The sequence below is a fragment of the Petromyzon marinus genome, chromosome 65 (genome assembly GCF_048934315.1).
Source record: "Petromyzon marinus isolate PM22_M1 ecotype Great Lakes invasive population chromosome 65, UKy_Petmar_22M1.pri1.0, whole genome shotgun sequence".
Classification (NCBI taxonomy): Eukaryota; Metazoa; Chordata; class Hyperoartia; order Petromyzontiformes; family Petromyzontidae; genus Petromyzon; species Petromyzon marinus.
The window spans coordinates 7,752,605-7,776,676 of NC_133731.1; the positions used below are offsets into that span (position 1 = coordinate 7,752,605).

The 24,072-nt window shown below is 54.5% G+C and overlaps 1 protein-coding gene across 1 annotated transcript; it reads right to left on the bottom strand.

The window, feature by feature from the left end:
• Positions 1 to 1,241: 1,241 nt before the first annotated feature.
• DNAAF3 (dynein axonemal assembly factor 3) lies at positions 1,242 to 19,062 on the bottom strand. The gene is made up of 12 exons (XM_076054338.1): positions 17,475 to 19,062; positions 16,056 to 16,201; positions 13,429 to 13,522; positions 12,392 to 12,549; positions 11,707 to 11,883; positions 10,152 to 10,274; positions 9,839 to 9,961; positions 7,771 to 7,956; positions 7,379 to 7,553; positions 6,116 to 6,236; positions 4,975 to 5,049; positions 1,242 to 3,720 (listed from the first exon to the last, which is right to left on the bottom strand). Exons 1-12 carry the CDS (start codon positions 17,560 to 17,562, stop codon positions 3,432 to 3,434), a joined length of 1,755 nt encoding a protein of 584 aa, XP_075910453.1. The 5' UTR covers positions 17,563 to 19,062; the 3' UTR covers positions 1,242 to 3,431.
• Positions 19,063 to 24,072: the final 5,010 nt, after the last annotated feature.

Sequence of the window (24,072 nt, forward strand, 5' to 3'; positions counted from 1 at the left end):
CCTGACGATGCCTACTGCTGTATATTTAGACTTGGCGTCTCTCATCATCATCACGGTGGCTAGATGTTAACTACCTCGCCTGGTATGCAGGAGGTCGTGGGTTCAATCCCGGCCCTGACGATGCCTACTGCTGTATATTTAGACTTTGCGTCTCTCATCATCATCACGGTGGCTAGGAGATGTTAACTACCTCGCCTGGTGTACAGGAGGTCGTGGGTTCGATCCCGACCCTGACGCTTGCTGCTGTATATTTGGAGTTTGTGTGTCTCTCTCTCTCCCCACACGATGATGATGACAAGCCACTTGGCTGAGCTATCATTAGTGATCGCCAGGTCGCTTCTGCAAAAAAGCCACATAGCTCAGTGGGGCCTTACCTTAGTTTAGTTTATAGTTTAAGAATGTAACATGAAAGACAGCTGCAGTCGTGTGCCTTTGGCCATGGAAGCCACACCATGACCGTAAAATGAACCCATGGACACCCATAGATATATTTTAATGACACATTCCATTTGCAAGAGTTACAATTCTTATTGACTAGATTTGGATACTGGCAATCATATTCTGCTTAGAAAACGGAATGAGTGCCGTGGATGTGAGGTGGTGGTGTAACAGCACTCAGAGCCATCATCATCATCATCACAGTCACCATCGTCATCATCATCGTCGTTATATTCATCCCTCGCACAAACACCACCACTATCATCATTATCATCAAATCACTATTATGATCATATTAATCATCATTGAGTCTATGGGTTTCTGTGTGAGTCTATGGGTCTCAGTGTGAGTCTGTGGATCTCTGTGTCTGTGGGTCTCTGTGTGAGTCTGTGGGTCTCTATGTGAGTCTGTAGGTCTCTGTGTGAGTCTATGGGTCTCTGTGTGAGTCTATGGGTCTCTGTGTGAGTCTGTGGATCTCTGTGTGAGTCTGTGGGTCTCTGTGTGAGTATATGGGTCTCAGTGTGAGTCTGTGGATCTTTGTGTGAGTCTGTGGGTCTCTATGTGAGTCTGTGGGTCTCTATGTGAGTCTCCGGGTCTCTGTGTGAGTCTATGGGTTTCTATGTGAGTCTATGGGTCTCTGTGTATGTGGGTCTCTGTCTGAGTCTATGGGTCTCTGTGTGAGTCTACGTATGTATGTTGAACTTCTTTCGCACCGTACGTAGCCAACCGCGCTAATCGGAGGTGCGCGAGGAGGGAAGGACACCCAACTAAACAAAACAAAAACAATAACAAACAGGAAGCAGTTCTGAAGAAATGAGTTTTTAACCTCGACTTAAATGATAAAAAAACATTCAACGACAGAGAGACAGCGCGTGAGAGAGAGAGGTGAGAGTAATTAAACCACGTCGAGATTTGCTGACAGCGTCGTGAACATATGAAAAATATGAAGAGGTTTTACCCTTTCTGGCATGTTCACCGCAATTACCGTGTGGTGGTTCACGCTGTTACTTGATAGAATCCATTTGGTGTTGAACACCTTGACACAACTGCTGTTGCATTGCCAGAGAAGGGTAATCCCCCATTCTTATTTTTCCGAGTTGAAAACGTGGTAGGCTTTCGCGACCAATACTATCCATAGGTTAGGTGGCGTAAATATATAAATGTTGCGTCGTTAAACCCCGCCACCACCCGGCACAGCCAACTAGTAAGGGTAGTCACCACATCTACGCCTCGATATAAGGGACGAAACAGACTTCTCCACAAATCTGGCTGTCACCTGATGAAGCCGGTTGTAATTACTGGCGAAACGTCACAGTACTCAGATCGTAAATGTTGTGGCTTGGCTCTCCAACACACAACCGGTTAGTGCTGTACTAATATACTACACTATACACTACACTATACACTACTATACACTAGTGCTGTACTAGTGACGAATTGGCCACGTTCTGTTCACGTGACAACCCTTACTAGTTGGCTGTGTCGGGTGGTGTCGGGTTTAACGACACAACATTTATATATTTACGCGATCTCACCAAAACAACCTCTATTATTTTTCTTACCTTGACACTGCCCCCCCCGCCCCCCCCCCCCCCCAAAAAAATGGTCCCCACGACATAGCAATCGTCATCGCAACAATCACCGGAGCACAATCGGTTTAACACGTCGGAGGCTTTCGCGAACAATATTATTCGCAGGCCGGCCGTTACCTTGCCGGCAACGGCCGGCAAGGTTCGTCACGTAAATAACGCGCAGCAGCAGCAGCGGCAGCAGCAGCAGCGGCAGCAGCAGCAGCGGCAGCAGCAGCAGCAGCGGCAGCAGCAGCAGCAGCGGCAGCAGCAGCAGCAGCGGCAGCGGCAGCAGCAGCAGCAGCAGCAGCAGCGGCGGCGGCAGCAGCAGCGGCAGCAGCAGCAGCAGCGGCAGCAGCAGCAGCAGCGGCAGCAGCGGCGGCAGCAGCAGCGGCGGCAGCAGCAGCAGCAGCAGCAGCGGCGGCAGCAGCAGCGGCAGCAGCGGCGGCGGCGGCAGCGTCGGATCGCCTGCGCGCAAAACAAGAAAACCATCGACCCGTGGCTCGTCACGCGGCTAGGCCGAAGGGTTTGGAGCGTGGGGGGGGGGGGCGGGAAGCCCCGACGCTGCCCGGAGGCCCCCCCCAGGGCGTGGACTCAAACCGAGGCCGCCGGGTCCGAGGGTGCGGCGGGGAGGCAAACCGCAGCGCCACCGCTCGCTCCGTCGTCACCACGCACGGCACGACACCGCGGGGGTGTGAGCTGCGTTGACGGGGGTCAGCGTCAGGGTCACTCTCGGGGTCAGCGTCAGGGTCACTCTCGGGGTCAGCGTCAGGGTCACTCTCGGGGTCAGCGTCAGGGTCACTCTCGGGGTCAGCGTCAGGGTCACTCTCGGGGTCAGCGTCAGGGTCACTCTCGGGGTCAGTGTCAGGGTCACTCTCGGGGTCAGCGTCAGGGTCACTCTCGGGGTCAGTGTCAGGGTCACTCTCGGGGTCAGTGTCAGGGTCACTCTCGGGGTCAGTGTCAGGGTCACTCTCGGGGTCAGCGTCAGGGTCACTCTCGGGGTCAGTGTCAGGGTCACTCTCGGGGTCAGCGTCAGGGTCACTCTCGGGGTCAGCGTCAGGGTCACTCTCGGGGTCAGCGTCAGGGTCACTCTCGGGGTCAGTGTCAGGGTCAATCTCGGGGTCAGCGTCAGGGTCACTCTCGGGGTCAGTGTCAGGGTCACTCTCGGGGTCAGTGTCAGCTGCTTTCGACTCTCCTGCTGGCTGTGGGCTCAGCTATAGATCCTGGTGATGGTGATGATCATCATCTTGTTGCTCCTGTTGCTACTGTTGCTACTGTTGCTGCTGTTGCTACTGTTGCTGCTGATGATGTTTTTGCTGCAATTGCTGTTCTTGCTGTTCCGGTTTTTTTCTGCTTCTGCTGGTGCTGTTACTGCTGCTACTGCTGGTGCTGTTACTGCTGCTACTGCTGGTGCTGTTACTGCTGCTACTGCTGGTGCTGCTCCTGCTGTTGATGCTGCTGATGTTTTTGCTGCTCTTGCTGTTCCTGTTTTTGCTGTTCCTGCTGCTGATGCGCCTGCTGCTGGTCCTGCTGCTGTGGCTGCTCCTGCGCTTGCTGCTGCTGCTGCTGCTGCTGCGGGTGTAGCAGGAAGCGGGCGGTCGCGTCCTGGATGCCGTCGCACGTGCCAAGCGGAGCGAAGCCGGCCGCCCCGGCCAACTCCGTCACTCGCTCCACGTAACCGGTCGCGGCCTTCGCATTGATGTCCAGCACGAACCTGCACGTTGATGTCCACACGCACGCACAAAGACACTCGCGCGCACAAAGACACTCGCGCACACAAAGACACTCGCGCGCACAAAGACACTCGCGCACGCACGCATGGTGGTGGGGGGTGGTGGGGGTGGTGGGTGGTGGGGGTGGTGGGTGGTGGGGAGGAGTGGTGGGTGGCGGGGGGTGGTGGGTGGCACTCGAATATTCGCGTATTCACGACTCGCCACCCTCCCCGGCCCCCCGCTCACTCAGGAGAAGGCAAATCCGGTGCCCTTCCTCCCCCTCCCCGCGGCCTCCATCTCGCCGGAGTGAACGCTGACCAGCGCAACAAACGGCGGTGGCGGCGGCGATGCAGATAATGTGGCACTGCGGGTTCGTGGCGAGGGTCTCGCGCGGGAGGAGGGGGGGCACCAGCGGAAACGGGACGAGCGACCGGCACGCGCCGGGCCACCTGTGGCGAAGCAGCAGCCACGTCGGGTGGCCAGGAAATCTTCGGAGAACGGCCACGGAGGGATTCTCGCGGCACTTGCGGTTTGCGCCCCTCGGCTTTACGAACGATAATTGTTTCCGGAGCGGTGTCCGACGTTTCGCTCCGAGCACAGTCGCCGATGACAATCCCATAGACTCACACAGAGACCCATGGGCTCACACAGACACCGACTCACACAGAGACCCATAGACTCACACAGAGACCCACAGACTCATGCAGAGACCCGTAGACTCACACAGAGACCCATAGACTCACATAGAGACCCATAGACTCACACAGAGACCCATAGACTCACATAGAGACCCATAGACTCACATAGAGACCCGTAGACTCGCACGGAGACCCAGAGGCTCACATCGGCACCCACACGCTGACTACTGGCAGATCCACCACCCGTGTCCCCAATGTGCCAACTTTTTAAACAAACACAAAGACCCCCCGTGTAGCCTTAACAGACTGTTGGGGCAAGTACCGTTAGCGAGCACCTGTGAAGGCCGACGCGGCACACGAGGGGGTGGGTGGCCAGCACCACGCCAGGCCGCCTTTGTCTCCCTAGCGACGATGTTTACACACCGCACCAGGTACTCATCTGAGGCTGAGTCGACCTAGGGGAGGCCCATGACCGGTCCAGACAACCGTCACCGGTGTTGGCCGTGAGCGGGAATCGAACCCGGCTCGCCAGGTTCATAGCGCAGCGCGCTAACCGCTGCACCACCGCTCCCCACACGCTCACACGGCTGTAAGCTCTGTGGGCTCGGGACAACTCACTTGACAGTCTCCACAATGAGGGTGGCCTTGTCAGCTGCCACCTCCTGCAGGTTGGGCGTCAGCTGGTGGACCATGCTGCGGACAGCACCGCACCTCAGATTAGCACGCACTTGGCTACGTACGGTGCCAAAGAGGTTCAAAATACACACTGCTATACACAACACTATTATACACTACACTGATATTCACTACGCTACTATACACTACACTCTAGAGTCTATAGAGTACGCTATTTTTCCTTCCCCTGCGCCTCTGATTAGCGTGGTCGGCTTCGTACGGTGTGAAAGAAGTTCAATGTATGTACATACATCGGTAGTGATCACCGTTCAACTCATTTGCAAAAAGTAAAATTCACTCATACGCTCATATGCCACTTACCTACTGACCAACCACCTGCTCACTCACTCATCCACCCACCCACTCATCCATCCACCTACCCAACCACCCACTTACTCAGCTACCCGCTCACACACTCTCAACAACACACTAACCCACTAAGTCAACCACCAGCTCGCTCACACACCACTCAACCAACCACCCACTCACTCGCTCACTCATCCACCCACCCACTCATCCATCCACCCACCCAACCACCCACTTACCCAGCTACCCACTCACTCACTCTCAACAACACACTAACCCACTAAGTCACCCACCAGCTCGCTCACACACCATTCAACCAACCACCCACTCACTCGCTCACTCATCCACCCACCCACTCATCCATCCACTCACCCAACCACCCACTTACCCAGCTACCCACTCACTCTCAACAACACACTAACCCACTAAGTCACGCACCCACTCGCTCACACACCACTCAGCCAACCACCCACTCACTCGCTCACTCATCCACCCACCCACTCATCCATCCACCCACCCAACCACCCACTTACCCAGCTACCCGCTCACACACTCACTCTCAACATCACACTAGCCCACTAAGTCACCCACCCACTCGCTCACTCATCCATCCACCCAATCCGCACCTCTGATGAGCGCGGCTGGCTACGTACTGTGCGAAAGAAGTTCAACAGGCACATGCGTGCGTACTCGCGTGTCTCCTCTCGCCGTCGCTCGGCGCGTGCAATCATTGCCGCGGTCTGCCGCGGCGCACCTCAGCCATGAGCCTCTCTCTCACCTGTTCGCAAAGTAGATGACGTTGAAGAGCTTCCGGAACTTTGCCTTTTGGTGCAGGGTCTGCAGCGCGTTCAAGGGCAGGAGGCTAACCCGGACGTCCCCGATGCTGATGTAGTCGGCGTCTGTGAGCAGGAGAGAGAGACAGGGAGGGAGAGGCAAGGGTGCGACGTAGCCACCCGTTCACTCACTCTGCTCGCGTAGGTCATTTTGTGTTGTGTGTGTACGTGAAACCTGTCGTACGCGCACCCACCGCCACCGTGGGGGGTGGGGGGAAGGTTGTGGTTAACCCGAGGGATTAGAGATCAAGGAAGCGGAGAGGGAAGGGAGGCCGGGACGGATGTCCCTGAGACGGGACAGAGAGGAGGAGGGCACGGGTCGAGATGAGCAGCGGGGAGAGAGGAGGCAGAGGAACGCCGGTGCACGAAGGGGAGGAAGAGAAGGAATGACCGGGCCAAGATATCTGTGATGATGAAAGGCGATGACGATGATGATGAGAGGGTGGTGATGATGATGATGAGAGGGTGGTGGTGATGAGAGGATGGTGGTGATGATGATGAGAGGGTGGTGGTGATGAGAGGGTGGTGGTGATGAGAGGATGGTGGTGATGATGATGAGAGGGTGGTGGTGATGAGAGGATGGTGGTGATGAGAGGATGGTGGTGATGATGATGAGAGGGTGGTGGTGATGAGAGGGTGGTGGTGATGAGAGGATGGTGGTGATGATGATGATGAGAGTGGTGATGATGATGAGAGTGGTGATAGTGATGAAAGAGTGGTGGTGGTGGTGATAATGATGATGAAAGGGGAGGAGGGAAGAGAGAGGAACGAGCGGGAGGGAGATGCATGGAGGAGGAGCGGCGTCTGTTTTCACAGTGGGCGGAGACAGGGGAAGAGGGGCTCAGAGTGGGGGTGGCCACACGGGAGTCACGTGGTCTACTGGAGGCTTGAGCTGGTTTAGAAAGAGACAGATCTATCAACTTCAGTCAGCTGGAACATAATTTACATTGGTGCAATCATGATTGATCACAGATGCAACTAACTGACAGCCACAACTTGCTTTCTTTTATATATTATAAACAACTATAGATGGTATTTAAATATATATACGCATCTTCTCATTGTATAGAATTGTCCACATTTTATGTTGAGTTGTAATGTGATGGTGCTTCGAGTGGCAGATTTGTGCCAGGCGGGTGCAACGGTGCGTAAGGCAAAATACAATTGATTGACTATGCAGGTCAAGCCGTCGCTGGATTCCAGCTCACCTGGATCCTGTCGACTCCCATCCTCAGGTGTTCCACCAACCACCACCTCGTCCACAACCTCATCGTACCTCTCTTTGTCCACCCCTTCCTTCACCGCCTCGTTTTTCTCCTTCGAGTCATCCACCCCCTCATCCTTTGTCAGATCCGCCACCTCCTCTGTTGACACCTCCGCCACCTTGAAAATGAGACTCACGTTACCAGAGACCCTTTCACGGACTGTTTGGGCAAGTGCTGTCACGTCATGATCCTCCTCTTTCTTGCCACCATCACCACCATCATCATCATCTTTGTCATCAACGTCCCCCTCCTCTTTAACCTCCTCCCCCACGACCTCTGCAAGGGGCAAGCTGCCGGGTAAAGCCGACCCATCACGATGGTAGCGGCGGTGTCACCTCATCCTCCTTTGCTTCCTCCGTTTTCTTGTCACCATCGCCGCCGCCCTCCTCCACCTCCTCCTCCTGCTGCTCCTCCGCGGCCTCCGTGGGGGCGGCTGCCAGCTCGGGCGTGGCGTAGCGGTGCCCCGTGGACAGCTCGTGGAAGGCGGCCGTCAGGTTGTGCAGCGACACGTCCTGAGAGGTCTGCGGCGACGCACGCAGCCACGAGGACGCTAAGAGACGGCCTCCCCCGCCCCCGACCACCTGACCCCTTGACCCCCTGACCCCCCCCCCCCCCCCGACCTCCGACTCAGCGAGCGCCAGTTAATGTCGGCGGGGTGGCGTGGGGCCAGCGACCCCACGTGCCCCGGCCGCCTTTGTCTCCCCGGCGTCAGGTGTTTACACACCGCACCGGGGGTGACTCGTTTGAGGCTGGGTCGACCTAGGGGAGGCCCAGGACCCGTTCAGGTAATCGTCACCGGTGTTGGCCGTGAGTGGAAATCGAACTCGGCCGGCCCGTGTTCGTAGCGCAGCGTAGCGCTAATCGCTACACTACCGCTCCCCACACACAACAACAACAACCGCCATTCGCCACTAAGTGGCGGTAACGTCACCACGACGCTTGCGCCAGGCTATGTGCACCTTGAGGCCACGTGAAGTGTCGAACGCCCGCTGGCAGGAGGTCACGGGACTGACCCAGGTGCCACAGGTTGACTGACCGAGTCGACTGAGATGACTGGCTGATGCACCACCTGTGCCCCCTACTTTGCCAACCTGCTGTGCTTTAGTCACCCGGCGCTCCGCTCATTGTTGTGAGCGTCGCTCCTCCGCCCTCCGTTGTTATTGGAGGGCGACTGCCTAAAACTGCCCAGCAGCGTCCTTCACGAGCCTCCTCTACAGAGGCCGATCTTGACACCGCTGGTACCAGTCATCGACAAGTCTACTCAGCTCCACATCCTCCTGTACCACATAACTCCATCTCTTTTCTAGCCCGTGCCACGCCTGTTTAGGCCCTTGATCCAGCCAAACAAAAGCTGTTGAGGCATGCGGTGGCTGGGCATGTGGGCTACATGACCCAGCCATCACAGCCTTGCCCGCCGGAGGAGCTCACCGATGGGACCTTGCCCAGATCTTTCAAGGATTTGTGAGCTCCTCACACAATCCAGCCTGGTTAAACCCAGGATGGATCGTAGGCAGGCCAGCCTAAATGTTTCTAACCGGCGAAGATGTTCCATTAGGGGGGTCCACGTTTCGCAAACGTAGAGAAGGGAGGGAATGACTGTGGCCGAGAAGACCTGAAGCTTCGTGCAGAGCGACAGACCAGGTAGCTTCCACACAGCGTTACGCAACCGATGAAAAGATAATGCCGCTCGACTGATTCGGCGTGAGCCCTCTGCTGTCAAACCGGAGCTGGTCATGAGCACACTGCCCAGGTATGGGAAACTCTCCACTCTCTCCACAACTGCCCCATCACCAATTGGGAGTTGTGAGGGTGGAGTGTCTGATGGTACAAAATACCCAGGCAGGTGCTTCGTTTTGGTGTGGCATGCACATGCACACGCGTACGCGTGTGTGCGTGTGCATGGGTCCTGTACACACACATACGCGTGTGTGTACAGGACCCAGGCACACGGACAACATCTCAATTACCCGGTGCCTTCAACAGTAAATCAGCTACGCACGCCACTCACTGTGAACAGCATTGATCTGTATTGATCGCATCTATACGAGTGTGAGCTGTGAGCCGTGAAGAATTGAATATCGTGTTAGCGGACGGACGGACACACACACAAAGACAAAGATCCCCCACGTAGCCTGAACAGACTGCAGGGGGCAAGTGCTGTTAGCGAGCACCTATGAAGGGGTGGGTGGCCAGCACCACGCCGGGCCGCCTTTATGTCTCCCCAGTGGCGATGTTTACACACCGCACCAGGTACTCATTTGAGGTCGAGTCGACCTAGGGGAGGCCCAGGACCGGTTCAGATAATCGTCACCGGTGTTGGCCGCGAGCGGGAATCGAACTCGGATCGCCGGGTTCGTAGCGCTAACCACTGCGTCACCTACACACACACACACTCTCACTCACGTGAGTGTGGACCCCGTTGGCCGTCTTGAGCAGTCGGGGTTCCTCCGTGTCCACTCCAAACGCCACGAAGGGCCCCGTCACGATGTCCCCCCAGTAGCCCCGCGCCACCACCTTCTCCCCACGCTGCCACGCGCCCGGCACACCACATCCAGCATGCAGGAAGCCATGACCCGTGAAAACGTGACCCCTCACCCGTGACCCGTTATCCTTGACGCGTCACCCGTGATCTGTGACCCGGGATCCGCGACGCGTGACCCCTGACCCGTGGCCGGTGACCCCTGACCCGCGAGCCGACGCCGTGCGATCATCGCACCTGGCTGACGACGAGGTCGGACGCCAGCGTCATGTTGGCCACGTCGTAGACGCCCTCCCTGGCCTCGAACGCCACTCCACGCTCCCTCCACCGCGAGTACTCCCGGCTGTTTATGACCCCCGCCTGAGGGACGAGTCGCAGTGGGGATGAGGGGGGGGGGGGGTGGCGAAGGTCAGAGTTCAAATACACACGGCGGTGAGTCCCACGCTTGACGCGCCTCCACACCGCGTCAGCGCTTTCGAAGACTGTTCACTGGCGATGTTCGTCTGCATCGGTCCTGGGCCTCACCTAGGTCGACTCGGCCTCAAACGAGTACCCGGTGCACAGGTGTGTAAACATCGCTGCTCGGGAGACAAAGGCGGCCGGGCGTGAATGCCGGCCACATCCACCGCCCCCATCTCGTGTCGTTCCGCACCTCCGAATAGCACGGTTGGCTACGTAGGGTGCCAAAGAAGTTCAACATACATAGACTCACACAGAGACCCGTAGACTCACACAGAGACCCGTAGACTCACACAGAGACCTGTAGACTCACACAGAGACTCATAGACTCACACAGAGACCCGTAGACTCACACAGAGAACCGTAGACTCACAAAGAGACCCATAGACTCACACAGAGACCCGTAGACTCACACGGAGACCCGTAGACTCACACAGAGACCCGTAGACTCACACAGAGACTCATAGACTCACATGGAGACCCGTAAACTCACACAGAGACCCATAGACACACACAGAGACCCATAGACTCACATAGAGACCCATAGACACACACAGAGACCCATAGACTCACACAGACACCCGTAGACTCACACAGACAGCCGTAGACTCACACAGAGACCCATAGACTCACACAGAGACCCGTAGACTCACACAGAGACCCGTAGACTCACACATACACCCATAGACTCACACAGAGACCCATAGACTCACACAGACAGCCGTAGACTAACACAGAGACCCATAGACTCACACAGAGACCCGTAGACTCACACAGAGACCCGTAGACTCACACAGAGACCCGTAGACTCACACAGAGACCCATAGACTCACACAGAGGCCCATAGACACACACAGAGACCCATAGACTCACACAGACACCCATAAACTCACACGGAGACCCATAGACTCACACAGAGACCCATAGATTCACACAGAAACCCATAGACTCACACAGAGGCCCATAGACTCACACAGAGACCCATAGACTCACACAGAGACCCATAGACTCACACAGACACCCATAAACTCACATGGAGACCCATAGACTCACACAGAGACCCATAGATTCACACAGAAACCCATAGACTCACACAGAGGCCCATAGACTCACACAGAGACCCATCGTTTGCCATCCTTCCCCCGCAACCTCCGATTAGCACGGTTGGCTACGTACGTGCCGGGCCTTCATAAGTCGCCACTCGCTAACGCCACTTGCCCCAACAGTGTGCTGGAGGCTGTACTGTGGTGGGGGGGTAGGGGGTGGTGGGTGGGTGCGTGGGTGGGTGCGTGGGTGGGTGGGTGCCGTCTTGGCCTCTGCCTAATTCGCTCACTCCGCGCTCGTGTAGCTTCATGGCGAGGTCCCAGTCGTACGCTCCGTGCCGCGTGTCGTAGCGCGCGCCCAGGTACCGCCGGTTGCGCGCGTCCCACAGGCGCTCCGGCCGGAAGGCGCTCGCCTCGCCCCGCCGCCAGAAGGCGAAGATGCCCTCAAGGCGGTCTCGCTCCTTGAACTGCCGGGCGGGAGGAGAGGGCCTGATGCGACCCAACCGATCAATGGCTACGATTCGTGAGTTCATTCTCACGGGCGAGGCGCCGCGCAAGCACGTGGGACCTCTTTCGCGCCGCGCGGAGCCAACCGCAGCCAACCGGAGGCGCGGTGAAGGGGCAACAGACGAGGTGGCGCAGTGAGCTGGGGCCGTATCATGAGCGAAAAGGTGAGGTACGAACGAAGTCGATTATTTAGGTGGACAGGGGGCGTGCATGGGATGAGGAATGGGCGGTCACGGTAGAAGGGGTGCATAGGGGATAGGGCAGGGGAGGTGCGTGACGACGCCTCGTGTGACGATGGCGGCACCCGCAAGAAACCAGCGGGCAGGGGCCGCCTTTGCCCAGAGCCCCAAGACGCGACAAGCTGCAGAGCCCCACGACCGCTCGGCCTCATCGCGGCACCCGGGCGAGAGGACGAAGAAGATGAAGAAGACGAAGAAGAAGATGAAGAAGACGAAGAAGCGCGTTCACCTTCAGGGCCGACAAGTCGAGCCAGGGCAGCCGGCGGGCAGCCAGCTCCATGTCGGTGACCACCTCCACGAGCAGCTGCGCCTGCTGGCGTAGGTAGGTGGCGGTGTGCGAACGCAGCAGGCTGTTCCCGAACAGCTCCACAAACAGCTCGCTCTTCTCTGCAAGGCAATTATTATTATTATTGTTGTTGTTGTCGTTGTTGTTGTTGTCGCGCACCGAGCCCAAAGGCTCTTTGCCGACCCGCCCATTTACTGGGCATCTGTGAAAAAAGAGCTTCGTGGCTCAACGGATTCCTCCGATTAGCACGGTCGGCTCCGTGCGGTGTGAAAGAAGTTCAACGCACATCAACACACAAGGATTCTGATTCTCTTTCAGGAGGGTCCCGACAAGTTTTTTTCACACGAGACAGGCGATGTTGCTGCAAGTCCCAGTTGAGCCACGGTGGCTGGGAGATGTTAAATATCTCTCGCCTGGTATGCAGGAGGCGTGGGTTCGATCCAGACCCTGGCACCTGCGGTATATTTGGAGTGTGTATGTCTCTCTCTCCCCGTGGAGAACTCACCCACTCACTTATATACCCACTCACTCACTTACCTACCCACTCACTAACTCATTCACCAGCCCACTCATTTATCAACTTACTCATTCACCCACCCACCCACCCACTCACTAATTTTCCCCACTAACCAACTCACTCACTCAATACTCACCCATTCAAAGATCAATCACCGTGGCCAAAGCCGCTGGAGCCACTGCACCGGATCGCTTTCTACCCTCCGCCAGGTCCGGCAACACTCAACGATTGCCTGAAAACATCTTAACGTGGTTTCATTTTCTAAAACTTACGCGACTTTACCCGAAAGAGCCAAAGGGTAATTCCTGCAGTCGCGAAAGCTTCGAATCTAATCTTAATATGGTGTTTACAGGGGACCGCTGTTATTATTGTTGCTGTTGTCGTCGTCGTCGTGACTTCACGCAGCGGTGGGTCACTGCTCAGTGGGCGGTAGGGGTGGGACGCAGGAGGCCACGCGGCTCACCCTGCAGGCCCATGCGTTGAGGAGCCTCCAGGGCAAGGGTGAGGAGCAGCAGTTGCCTCCCGTAGAGCTCCAGGACGCTCTCCAAGACGTAGAACTGCGTCCACACGCGGTTCGGCAACAACGGCGGGATAAACTTTTTAGCGCTGGTTTTTTTTATACGTATATCGCCGAGTTTTGGCAAACTCTGTTGTTGTTGTTGTGTGTTTAGTTTGTTGTCCTACCCCCGCACCTGCGATTAGCACGGTTGGCTGCGTACAGTGGTGCGAAAGAAGTTGAACATACAAATACAGACTCACACAGCGACCCATAGACTCACATAGAGACCCGTAGATTCATGCAGAGACCCATAGACTCACATAGAGACCCGTAGATTCATGCAGAGACCCATAGACTCAAACAGAGACCCACAGACTCACACAGAGACTCACACAGAGACCCATAGACTCACACAGAGACATGCAGACTCTCACAGAGACCCACAGACTCACACAGAGACCCACAGACTCACACAGAGACCCATAGACACACACAGAGACCCATAGACTCACACAGAGACCCACAGACTCACACAGAGACCCATAAACTCACACAGAGGCCCACAGACTCACACAGAGGCCCATAGACTCACACAGAGACCCACAGACTCACACAGAGGCCCATAGACTCACACAGAGACCCACAGACTCACACAGAGACCCACAGATTCACAAAAAGACCCACAGACTCACACAGAGACCCATAGACTCAAACAGAGACCCATAGACTCATAACAGAGACCCATAGACTCACACAGAGACCCACAGACTCATAACAGAGACCCATAGACTCACACAGAGACCCACAGACTCATAACAGAGACCCATACACTCAGACATAAACCCATAGACTCAAACTGAGACCCATAGACTCAAACAGAGACCCATAGTTTGTTGTCCTTCTCCCGCACCTCCGATTAGCGTGGTTGGCTAGGTACGGTGGTGCGAAAGAAGTTCAACATACATCCACACACGTACGTATGTTAACGCTTGTTGAACTGTTGGACACAGTCAAGCCTCGCCGTGTGTCTCATGGCACTCTCTGAACAGGGTGCTGCTAAGGTGTCAGAGTAGGGGGCGATGATTGTTAGCTGTGCTAGTGCTGGGTAATGTTGATGATGTTTGAAATCTTGACGTCAAATTTCGATGCCACTAATTCTTTAATGTACACTGTGACGCAGATGCCGCATATTTCACAGCTGATGGTTACAGAATGAAGATTGTGATGATGACGATGACAGTGATGATAGCAATGATGATGATGATGGCGGTAGTAGTGATGATGACGACGACGGCAGTGATGACGATGGTCGTGATGATGGTAGTTGTGATGGTAGTGATGATGACGATGACAGTGATGATGATGATGGCAGTGATGATGATGATGACGGTAGTAATGATGATGATGACGACGGTAGTGACGACGATGGTCGTGATGATGATAGTGATGATGGTAGAGATGATAGTGATGATGGTAGTGGTGACGATGGTCGTGATGATGGTAGTGGTGAAGATGGTAGTGATGACGATGGTCGTGATGATGATAGTGATGATGGTAGAGATGATAGTGATGATGGTAGTGGTGACGATGGTCGTGATGATGGTAGTGGTGAAGATGGTAGTGATGACGATGGTCGTGATGATGATAGTGATGATGGTAGAGATGATAATGATGATGGTAGTGGTGACGATGGTCGTGATGATGGTAGTGGTGAAGATGGTAGTGATGACGATGGTTGTGATGATGGTAGTTGTGATGGTAGTGATGATGACAGTGATGATGGCAATGATGATGATGACGGTAGTAATGATGATGACGACAACGGCAGTGATGACGATGATCGTGATGATGGTAATTGTGATGGTAGTGATGATGACGATGACAGTGATGATGATGGCAGTGATGATGATGATGACGGTAGTAATGATGATGATGACGACGGTAGTGGTGCCAATGGTCGTGATAATGATAGTTGTAAAGATGGTAGTGATGACGATGGTAGTGATGACGATGGTAGTGATGATGATAGTGATGATGGTAGAGATGATAGTGATGATGGCAGTGATGACGATGGTCGTGATGATGATAGTTGTGAAGATGGTAGTGATGACGATGGTAGTGATGATGATAGTGATGATGGTAGAGATAAGAGTGATGCTGGTAGTGATGACGATGGTCGTGATGATGATAGTTGTGACGATGGTAGAGATGATAGATGTGAAGATGGTAGTGATTACGATGGTAGTGATGACGGTAGTGGTGATAATGGTAGTGATGTTGACGATGACAGTGATGATGATGATGGCAGTGATGATGATGATGATGACGATGGTCGTGATGACGATGGTAGTGATGACGGTAGTGGTGATGATGGTAGTGATGTTGACGATGACAGTGATGATGATGATGGCAGTGATGATGATGATGACGCTGGTCGTGATGACGATGGTAGTGATGACGGCAGTGGTGATGATGGTAGTGATGTTGACGATGACAGTGATGATGATGATGATGGCAGTGATGATGATGATGATGACGATGGTAGTGATGACGACGATGACGACGGCAGCGCTGACGATGAGAGCGCTCACGTGGAGCCGTGCTCGGGGCCACCGGCGGGCCTGCGCCACGGTCTTGAGGAGATGACGCCCGTCCGAGGCCCCGGCCACCAGCACGTGCAGCTCGGGCAGACCGTCAGGTCCGCCGGTCCGGCGGCCCTCCATGCTGCTGCTGTGGCCTGTCCAGAGAGAGGGAGACACGCGGCGGCAAAGACAAAGTTCACCCGTATTGCCTTAAGGGGCCGTCCATAAATGACGTCACGCAATTAGGTGGGGAGGGGAGGGGGTCAGACATTTGTGACGATGTGTGACGAGGGGGGGGGGGGTTGAGAAATGTGACGTCACATCAAAATGCGGCAACTTTAAATATAGACAACACGTTCTACTTAATTAAATAGACTTTCTAATAAATGTTTTCTCCTACAACATCAGAGTGCAGCGCCACATTAAATACGCACTACAATGACAATAGTTTAAAGCGATTTGAAGCATGTTTTATATATATATATATTTTGGGGGGGGGGCAGAGCTTTGTGACGTCATATTTGAGGGGGGTCTGACTTTTTGGTGACGAAGGGGGGTGGGGGTCAAAAATCGTCCAAAATCGCGTGACGTCATTTATGGACGGCCCCTAACCCCCTTATTCTTGTGCAGGGAAGTTGAGTTTTGAGGTCCATTCGGCGTACAGCCGTTTCAATGCGGGCAGCACCACAAAGTGTTTGTGTCTATTTGTGTGTCTCTCCCTTGTGGTGATGGGACTTTGTAGGATGAACGTTGACATTTATAAGGGGGCACGGGGTGACCGATAAGGTCTCTGACTTGGTCTGTCGTCAGGTAGGGGTTGACCGGTATGCGCCCGAGTACCGATACGCACAAAGAGACACAAAGTGTTTGTGTCTATTTGTGTGTCTCTCCCTTGTGGTGATGGGACTTTGTAGGATGAACGTTGAGATTTATAAGGGGGCACGGGGTGACCGATAAGGTCTCTGACTTGGTCTGTCGTCAGGTAGGGGTTGACCGGTATGCGCCCGAGTACCGATACGCACAAAGAGACACAAAGTGTTTGTGTCTATTTGTGTGTCTCTCCCTTGTGGTGATGGGACTTTGTAGGATGAACGTTGAGATTTATAAGGGGGCACGGGGTGACCGATAAGGTCTCTGACTTGGTCTGTCGTCAGGTAGGGGTTGACCGGTATGCGCCCGAGTACCGATACGCACAAAGAGACACAAAGTGTTTGTGTCTATTTGTGTGTCTCTCCCTTGTGGTGATGGGACTTTGTAGGATGAACGTTGAGATTTATAAGGGGGCACGGGGTGACCGATAAGGTCTCTGACTTGGTCTGTCGTCAGGTAGGGGTTGACCCGAGTACCGATACGCGCCAGCGACGACAACGTTCAACACACGTCCGGCATCCCACCAGCCACGTTCGATCCACTGCTGGATGGACGAACCTTGCATCTGGAAGTCCAGCGCCGGGCTGAGCCCCCACCACGTGGCCCACCCCAATCCATCGCCCGCCGAACCCGCCGCCGCCGCCATCGCCTCCCGTGTGGCTCGCCGAGGTCGATGTCGCCCCAACTCAGACGGAACCCACGGGGCCCACGAGACCACTCCTGCTGCTGCTCCTCCTGCTGCTCCTGCTGTTCCTGCTGCTCCTCCTGCTCCTGCTCCTACTCCTCCTGCTCCTGCTGCTCCTGCTGCTCCTCCTGCTCCTGCTGCTCCTCCTGCTCCTGCTCCTCCTGCTGCTCCTGCTGCTCCTCCTGCTCCTGCTGCTCCTCCTGCTCCTCCTGCTGCCACTGCTACTGCTCCTGCTGCAGGCCGCAGGGACACCTCGGCCCCTTACACGACGAGACGCGTTGCCACGGCGACGAGGCAGGCACGCGGACGCGGTGACGTCGTCACGCGCTAACGCGGTGACGTCGCGCGCAGGGGCGGTGACGTCGCCGCGCGCAGGTGCGGTGACGTCGTCGCGCGCAGGTGCGGTGACGTCGTCGCGCGCAGGGGAGGTGACGTCGTCGCGCGCAGGTGCGGTGACGTCGTCGCGCGCAGGGGCGGTGACGTCGTCGGGCGTAGGTGCGGTGACGTCGTCGCGCGCAGGTGCGGTGACATTCGAGGCGTAGAGGTTGCGTGATGACGTCACCGCGTTCCCTGCAAGCCGCGGCGTGACGTCACCGCGGCGTGTGCGTGATGACGTCGCCGCGAGAGACGTAACGAGTTCCGAGGTTAACTCTATTTTTCTGTATCCTGCAGAAATCCGATGAGCTATAAATATATTTTTTCCCCTCACAGATGTCCAGTCCCGACCCTGTATTTGGAGTCTCCTCTCTCATCATCATCATCGTCACGGTGGCTATGAGATGTTAACTACCTCGCCTGGTATACAGGATGTCATGGGTTCGAGCCTGACCCTGACAACAACGCCTGCCGGAGGGGTTGGCAGGTGTCCCTTACGGAACCTTGTTTATAGTTTAACTAGCTTTATTACTACCCGGATTTGCCCGGGACTTGGATTCACCACGCCCGGCCGCCTTTGTCTCCCCAGTGGCGATGTTCACACACCGCAGCAGTTACTCGTTTTGAGGCTGAGTCGACCTAGGGGAGGCCCAGGACCGGTTAAAATAAACGTCACCGGTGGTGGCCGTGAGCGGAAATCGAACTCGGGTCGAGCGGGTTCATAGTGCAGCGTAGCGCTAACCGCTACACTACCGCTCCCCCCACACACACACAGATACACACACACAGATATACACACAAAGATACACACACAGAGACACACACACAGATACACACACACAAATATATACACACAAAGATACACACACAGAGACACACACACAGACACACAGAGACACACAAACACACAGACACAAACACAGACACACACACAGACACACACACACAGACAGCGCGCTAACCACTACACTATCGCTCCCCACAGATACACATACACAGATACACACACACAGATATACACAAAGATACACACACAGAGACACAAAGACACACACACAGACACACAGAGACACACAGACACACACACAGACACACACAGACAGCGCGCTAACCACTACACTACAATGCGTGACGCTTCCACACGCGCGGGTCACGTGATAGATTTGACGTCACAGGTCACTTGCCGTGCAAAAAATAAATGCATTATTGAGCTCCCCCCCCCCCTAAAAAAAACTAAAAGTGTATTTTTATAATGTTTGCATGGTGTACAGTCTGGAAAGTACCCACATGCAAAATTTCAAGTTTGTTGCATGTCGGGAAGTACGCTAAACATTTTGAACAGACACACATTCACAACTTTGCCTTTTATATATGGAGAATATGGAGATATGCAGATGGAGATAACATGTAGGCTTTTGCGACCAATATCATCCATAACAGTTTTTTTTTGGTAAGATCGCGTAAATATATAAATGTTGTGTCGTTAAAACCCGCCACCACCCGACACAGCCAACTAGTAAGGGTTGTCACGTAACCAGAACGTGGCCAGTTCGTCACTAGTACAGCACGAACCGATTGTGTGTCGGAGCGCCAAGTCACCACCACGTGTCGCTTTGCCCTTCCACACTTTTGTAACCAGCAGATGGCAGCAGAAAACAGCAGCAGGAGGCGACGTGCCAGAGTGGTCCACATGTATTGTGACCCCCCCCACCACCACCACCAATGAATTATACTCCGAATATGCTTTTTTTCCCACCGCTTATTAATTTATCTTTTAAATAAACCTCACTTGGAAAATATTAAGGGGGGGGGGGGGGTAACGAGACATCTGGACCGCCCTGTATTGTGCTATTTGATTGCTTTACCACGTTCTGGTAAACACGTACCGCTCACTCGGTGAGTTGACCGCTGGGACAATCCTCGCCACCACCACCGCCACCACCAAAATCGATCAGCAATCAGATGTGTGTCGGGTGGCGGCGGCGGAGGGGATCTCACGACACAACATTAGCGCGATCATTAGCGACTTGACCTCAGCATATTTTGTTCCTAAAAGCTGTCGCTGTTCCCTTGTCTCGTCAAATGTGACTGCCTGGTCAGTCAACAACGAAAGATCTCCACCCCCCCCCCTGCATGGCCTTCGACTGACTGTTGCGGCAAAAGTTGCCGTAAGCGAGCCGCCTTCGCGCGATCAGTTGCACGCGACCGCCTCTTCTTACAACCCCGGCGATCCGCGAGAGAGACGTCCGGTTGCGCACAACCCGAATCGCTCGTAATGTGGGCGTCTCCGCAACCAGTTGCGAGCAATTGCGAGCAGTTGCTCACAACTGGAATTGTTTTTTTTTTGGTTTTTAAACACGCATGTAGAATTAAAGAGCGGACAAAGGCTTTCGTTTTGGCTTAGGCTGCGGGATTAAAGACTTCACGGACCGACGGTCAAACTCCAAGCATTGCCGACCAGACCGAGCGTGATTCGAATTGCCCTTTTGGCCCAACGTTTTGGCAACGTTTGGCATCCCCGGCAACGGCTGGTGGCCACGGTCGGCCTCGGCGGTGACGCTCGTGCCAAGAAGGTGGCGTGGGTTCCACTCTACAGAGTGGAGTGGAGTTTGTGTGATCTCTCCCTGTTCTACAGAGTGAGTGAGTGGAGTTTGTGTGATCTCTTCCTGTTCTACAGAGTGAGTGAAGTTTGTGTGATCTCCCCCTGTTCTACAGAGTGAGTGGAGTTTGTATGATATCCCACTGTTCTACAGAGTGAGTGAGTGGAGTTTGTGTGATCTCCCCCTGTTCTACAGAGTGAGTGGAGTTTGTATGATCTCCCACTGTTCTACAGAGTGAGTGAGTGGAGTTTGTATGATCTCCCCCTGTTCTACAGAGTGAGTGGAGTTTGTGTGATCTCCCCCTGTTCTACAGAGTGAGTAGAGTTTCATGATAAAGGTTTTTGGGTTAGATCGCGTTTATTTATAAATGTGTCGTAACCCTCCACCACCCGACACGGCCAATCAGCAAAGAAAAGTGTCACGTTGACAAAAGACAAATAATTCACTACTTCAGCCCACCGGTGTGTTGAAGAGTTAATCCACATTTACAGTTTGAGTACGACGTTTCGCTGGTAAATACTTCCAGCATCTTTTGTCAACGTGACACTTTTCTTTGCTGATTGGCCGTGTCGGGTGGTGGAGGGTTACGACACATTTATAAATAAACGCGATCTAACCCAAAAACCTTTATTATGAATAATATTGGTCGCGAAAGCCTACGTGTTAAACTGAGTAGAGTTTGTGTGATCTCCCACTGTTCTACAGAGTGAGTGAGTGGAGTTTGTGTGATCTCCCCCTGTTCTACAGAGTGAGTGAGTGAGTGGAGTTTGTATGATCTCCCCCTGTTTCTACAGAGTGAGTGGAGTTTGTATGATCTCCGACTGTTCTACAGAGCGGTCAGGCGTGGTGCTGGCCACCCACCCCCTTCCTTGTACTGTGCCCGCCTTCATAGGTGCCACACGCCAACAGCGCTTGCCCCAAAAGTCTGCTAAGACTATACGGGGGATCTTTGCCTTTAGCTTGAGTGGTGAATTATTCTTTTTACACGACTGACAAGGCGCGCGATGTAAATGGGCAGCAGCTGCCTCACTCGAGAGGACGATCCAGGGAAAACCAGGACAGATGGCAACCCGATCACTCACCCAGCCACTCACCCCACCCACTCACTCTCTCACTCACCATCTCATTCACCCAGCCACTCACCCTCTCAATCACTCACCCAGCCACTCACCCTCTCACTCACTTACCCAGCCACTCACCCTCTCACTCACCCAGGCACTCACCCTCTCATTCACTCACCCAGCCACTCACTCACTCACCCAGCCACTCACTCTCTCACTCACCCTCCCACTCACTCACCCAGCCACTCACCCTCTCACTCACTCACTCACCGAGCCACTCACCCTCTCACCCAACCCACTCACCCTTTCACTCACTCACCCAGCCACTCACCCCACCCACTCACCCTCTCACTCACTCACCCAGCCACTTTCTCACTCACCGAGCCACTCACCCTCTCACTCACTCACTCACCCAGCCACTCTCTCACTCACCCTCTCACTCACTCACTCACTCACCCAGCCACTCACCCTTTCACTCACTCACCCAGCCACTCACTCACTCACCCAGCCACTCACTCTCTCACTCACCCTCACACTCACTCACCCTCTCACTCACTCACCCAGCCACTCACCCCACCCACTCACCCTCTCACTCACTCACCCAGCCACTCACTCTCTCACTCACCCAGCAACTCACCCTCTCACTCACTCACCCAGCCACTCACCCTCTCACTCACTCACCCAGCCACTCACTCACCCTCTCACTCACTCACCCAGCCATTCACTCACTCACCCAGCCACTCACCCTCTCACCCACTCACCCTCTCACCCACTCACCCAGCCACTCACCCTCTCACCCCACCCACTCACCCTCTCACTCACCCAGCCACTCACCCTCTCACTCACTCACCCAGCCACTCACCCCACCCACTCACCCTCTCACTCACTCACCCAGCCACTCACTCACTCAGTCACTCACTCTCTCACTCACCCAGCCACTCACCCTCTCACTCACTCACCCAGCCACTCACCCCACCCACTCACCCTCTCACTCACTCACCCAGCCACTCACTCACTCAGTCACTCACACTCTCACTCACCCTCTCACTCACTCACCCAGCCACTCACCCAGCCACTCACCCTCTCACTCACTCACTCTCTCACTCACTCACCCAGCCACTCATCCTCTCACTCACTCACCCTTTCACTCACTCCCCCAGCCACTCACCCTCTCACTCACCCAGCCACGCACTCACCCATCCACCCAGCCACGCACTCACCCATCCACCCAGCCAAACACCAACTCACACTAACCCGCTGAACCACCCCCACGCAGCCACCCACCCACTCACAAACCTACTCCCCCACCACTCTCACCTACTCACCGACCCACTCACACTCATTAACCACTTATCCACCCACTTAATCACCCACCCACTTACAAACACTTATCAATGCACCACACAGTCACCTGTACCCACTCACAATAATTCACGTATCCACCCACACTCTCACCTACTCACCGACCCACTCACTCATTAACCACTTATCCACCCACTCAGTCACCCACCCATTTACAAACACACTTATCAATGCACCACACAGTCACCTGTACCCACTCACCATAATCCACGTATCCACTCACCCTCTCACTCACTCTCTCACCTACTCACCCACCACCTCCCCTCTCACTCGCCCACCCACCCACACTAACCCACGAATCCACCCACCACCTCCCCTCTCACTCGCCCACTTACCACCCAGCCACCCACCTTCTCACCCACCCACACTAACCCATTTATCCACCCACCCACCTCCCCTCTCACCCACCCACCCCCCACCCATACTAATCCACTAACCCACTAATCCCTCCACCACAGTACACGCCAGTGCGTCGTCGTCACCTTTAAAGTGCCGGGAGGACAGGAGACTGAGAACTATCACAGGACAGAGGCCAAACTAACAACAAAACCCCGAGGACTTTCAATCTCCCCCGGGGTAGATGTCTCTGGACGGAGCAGCAGCGGCTTCCTCTTCAACAGGGCGGACGATGTTGATAATGACGATGTTAATTATGCTAATCGTGATGCTAATGACGATGTTAATTATGCTAATCGTGATGCTAATGACGATGTTAATGATGGTAATGACGATGCTGATGACGATGCTAATGACGATGTTAATGATGCTAATGACGATGCTGATGACGATGCTCATGACGATGTTAATGATGCTAATGACGATGCTGATGACGATGCTCATGACGATGTTGCTAATGGCGATGCTAATGACGATGTTAATTATCCTAATGACGATGTTAATGATGCTAATGCCAATGATAATGACGATGTAAATGATGCTAATGACGATGTTAATGCTAATGACGATGCTACTACCTCTTCAACAAGGAGTACGATGATGATGCTGGCAGGAACCCGTCTATGAATGAAGGGGGAGACGTTCCCCCGTTTAAACAGAACCTCGCCTCTTGCCGC

What these genes read in the sequence shown, in the direction of transcription:
- DNAAF3 (XM_076054338.1), bottom strand. Translation starts at nt 17,562, where the DNA reads ATGGCGGCGGCGGCGGGTTCGGCGGGCGATGGATTGGGGTGGGCCACG. An exon ending in GCTGGACTTCCAGATGCAAG is followed by an intron (nt 16,202 to 17,474) that starts GTTCGTCCATCC and finishes CTCTCTGGACAG; the next exon opens with GCCACAGCAGCAGCATGGAG. An exon ending in CTCATTGTGGAGACTGTCAA is followed by an intron (nt 3,721 to 4,974) that starts GTGAGTTGTCCC and finishes ATCAACGTGCAG; the next exon opens with GTTCGTGCTGGACATCAATG.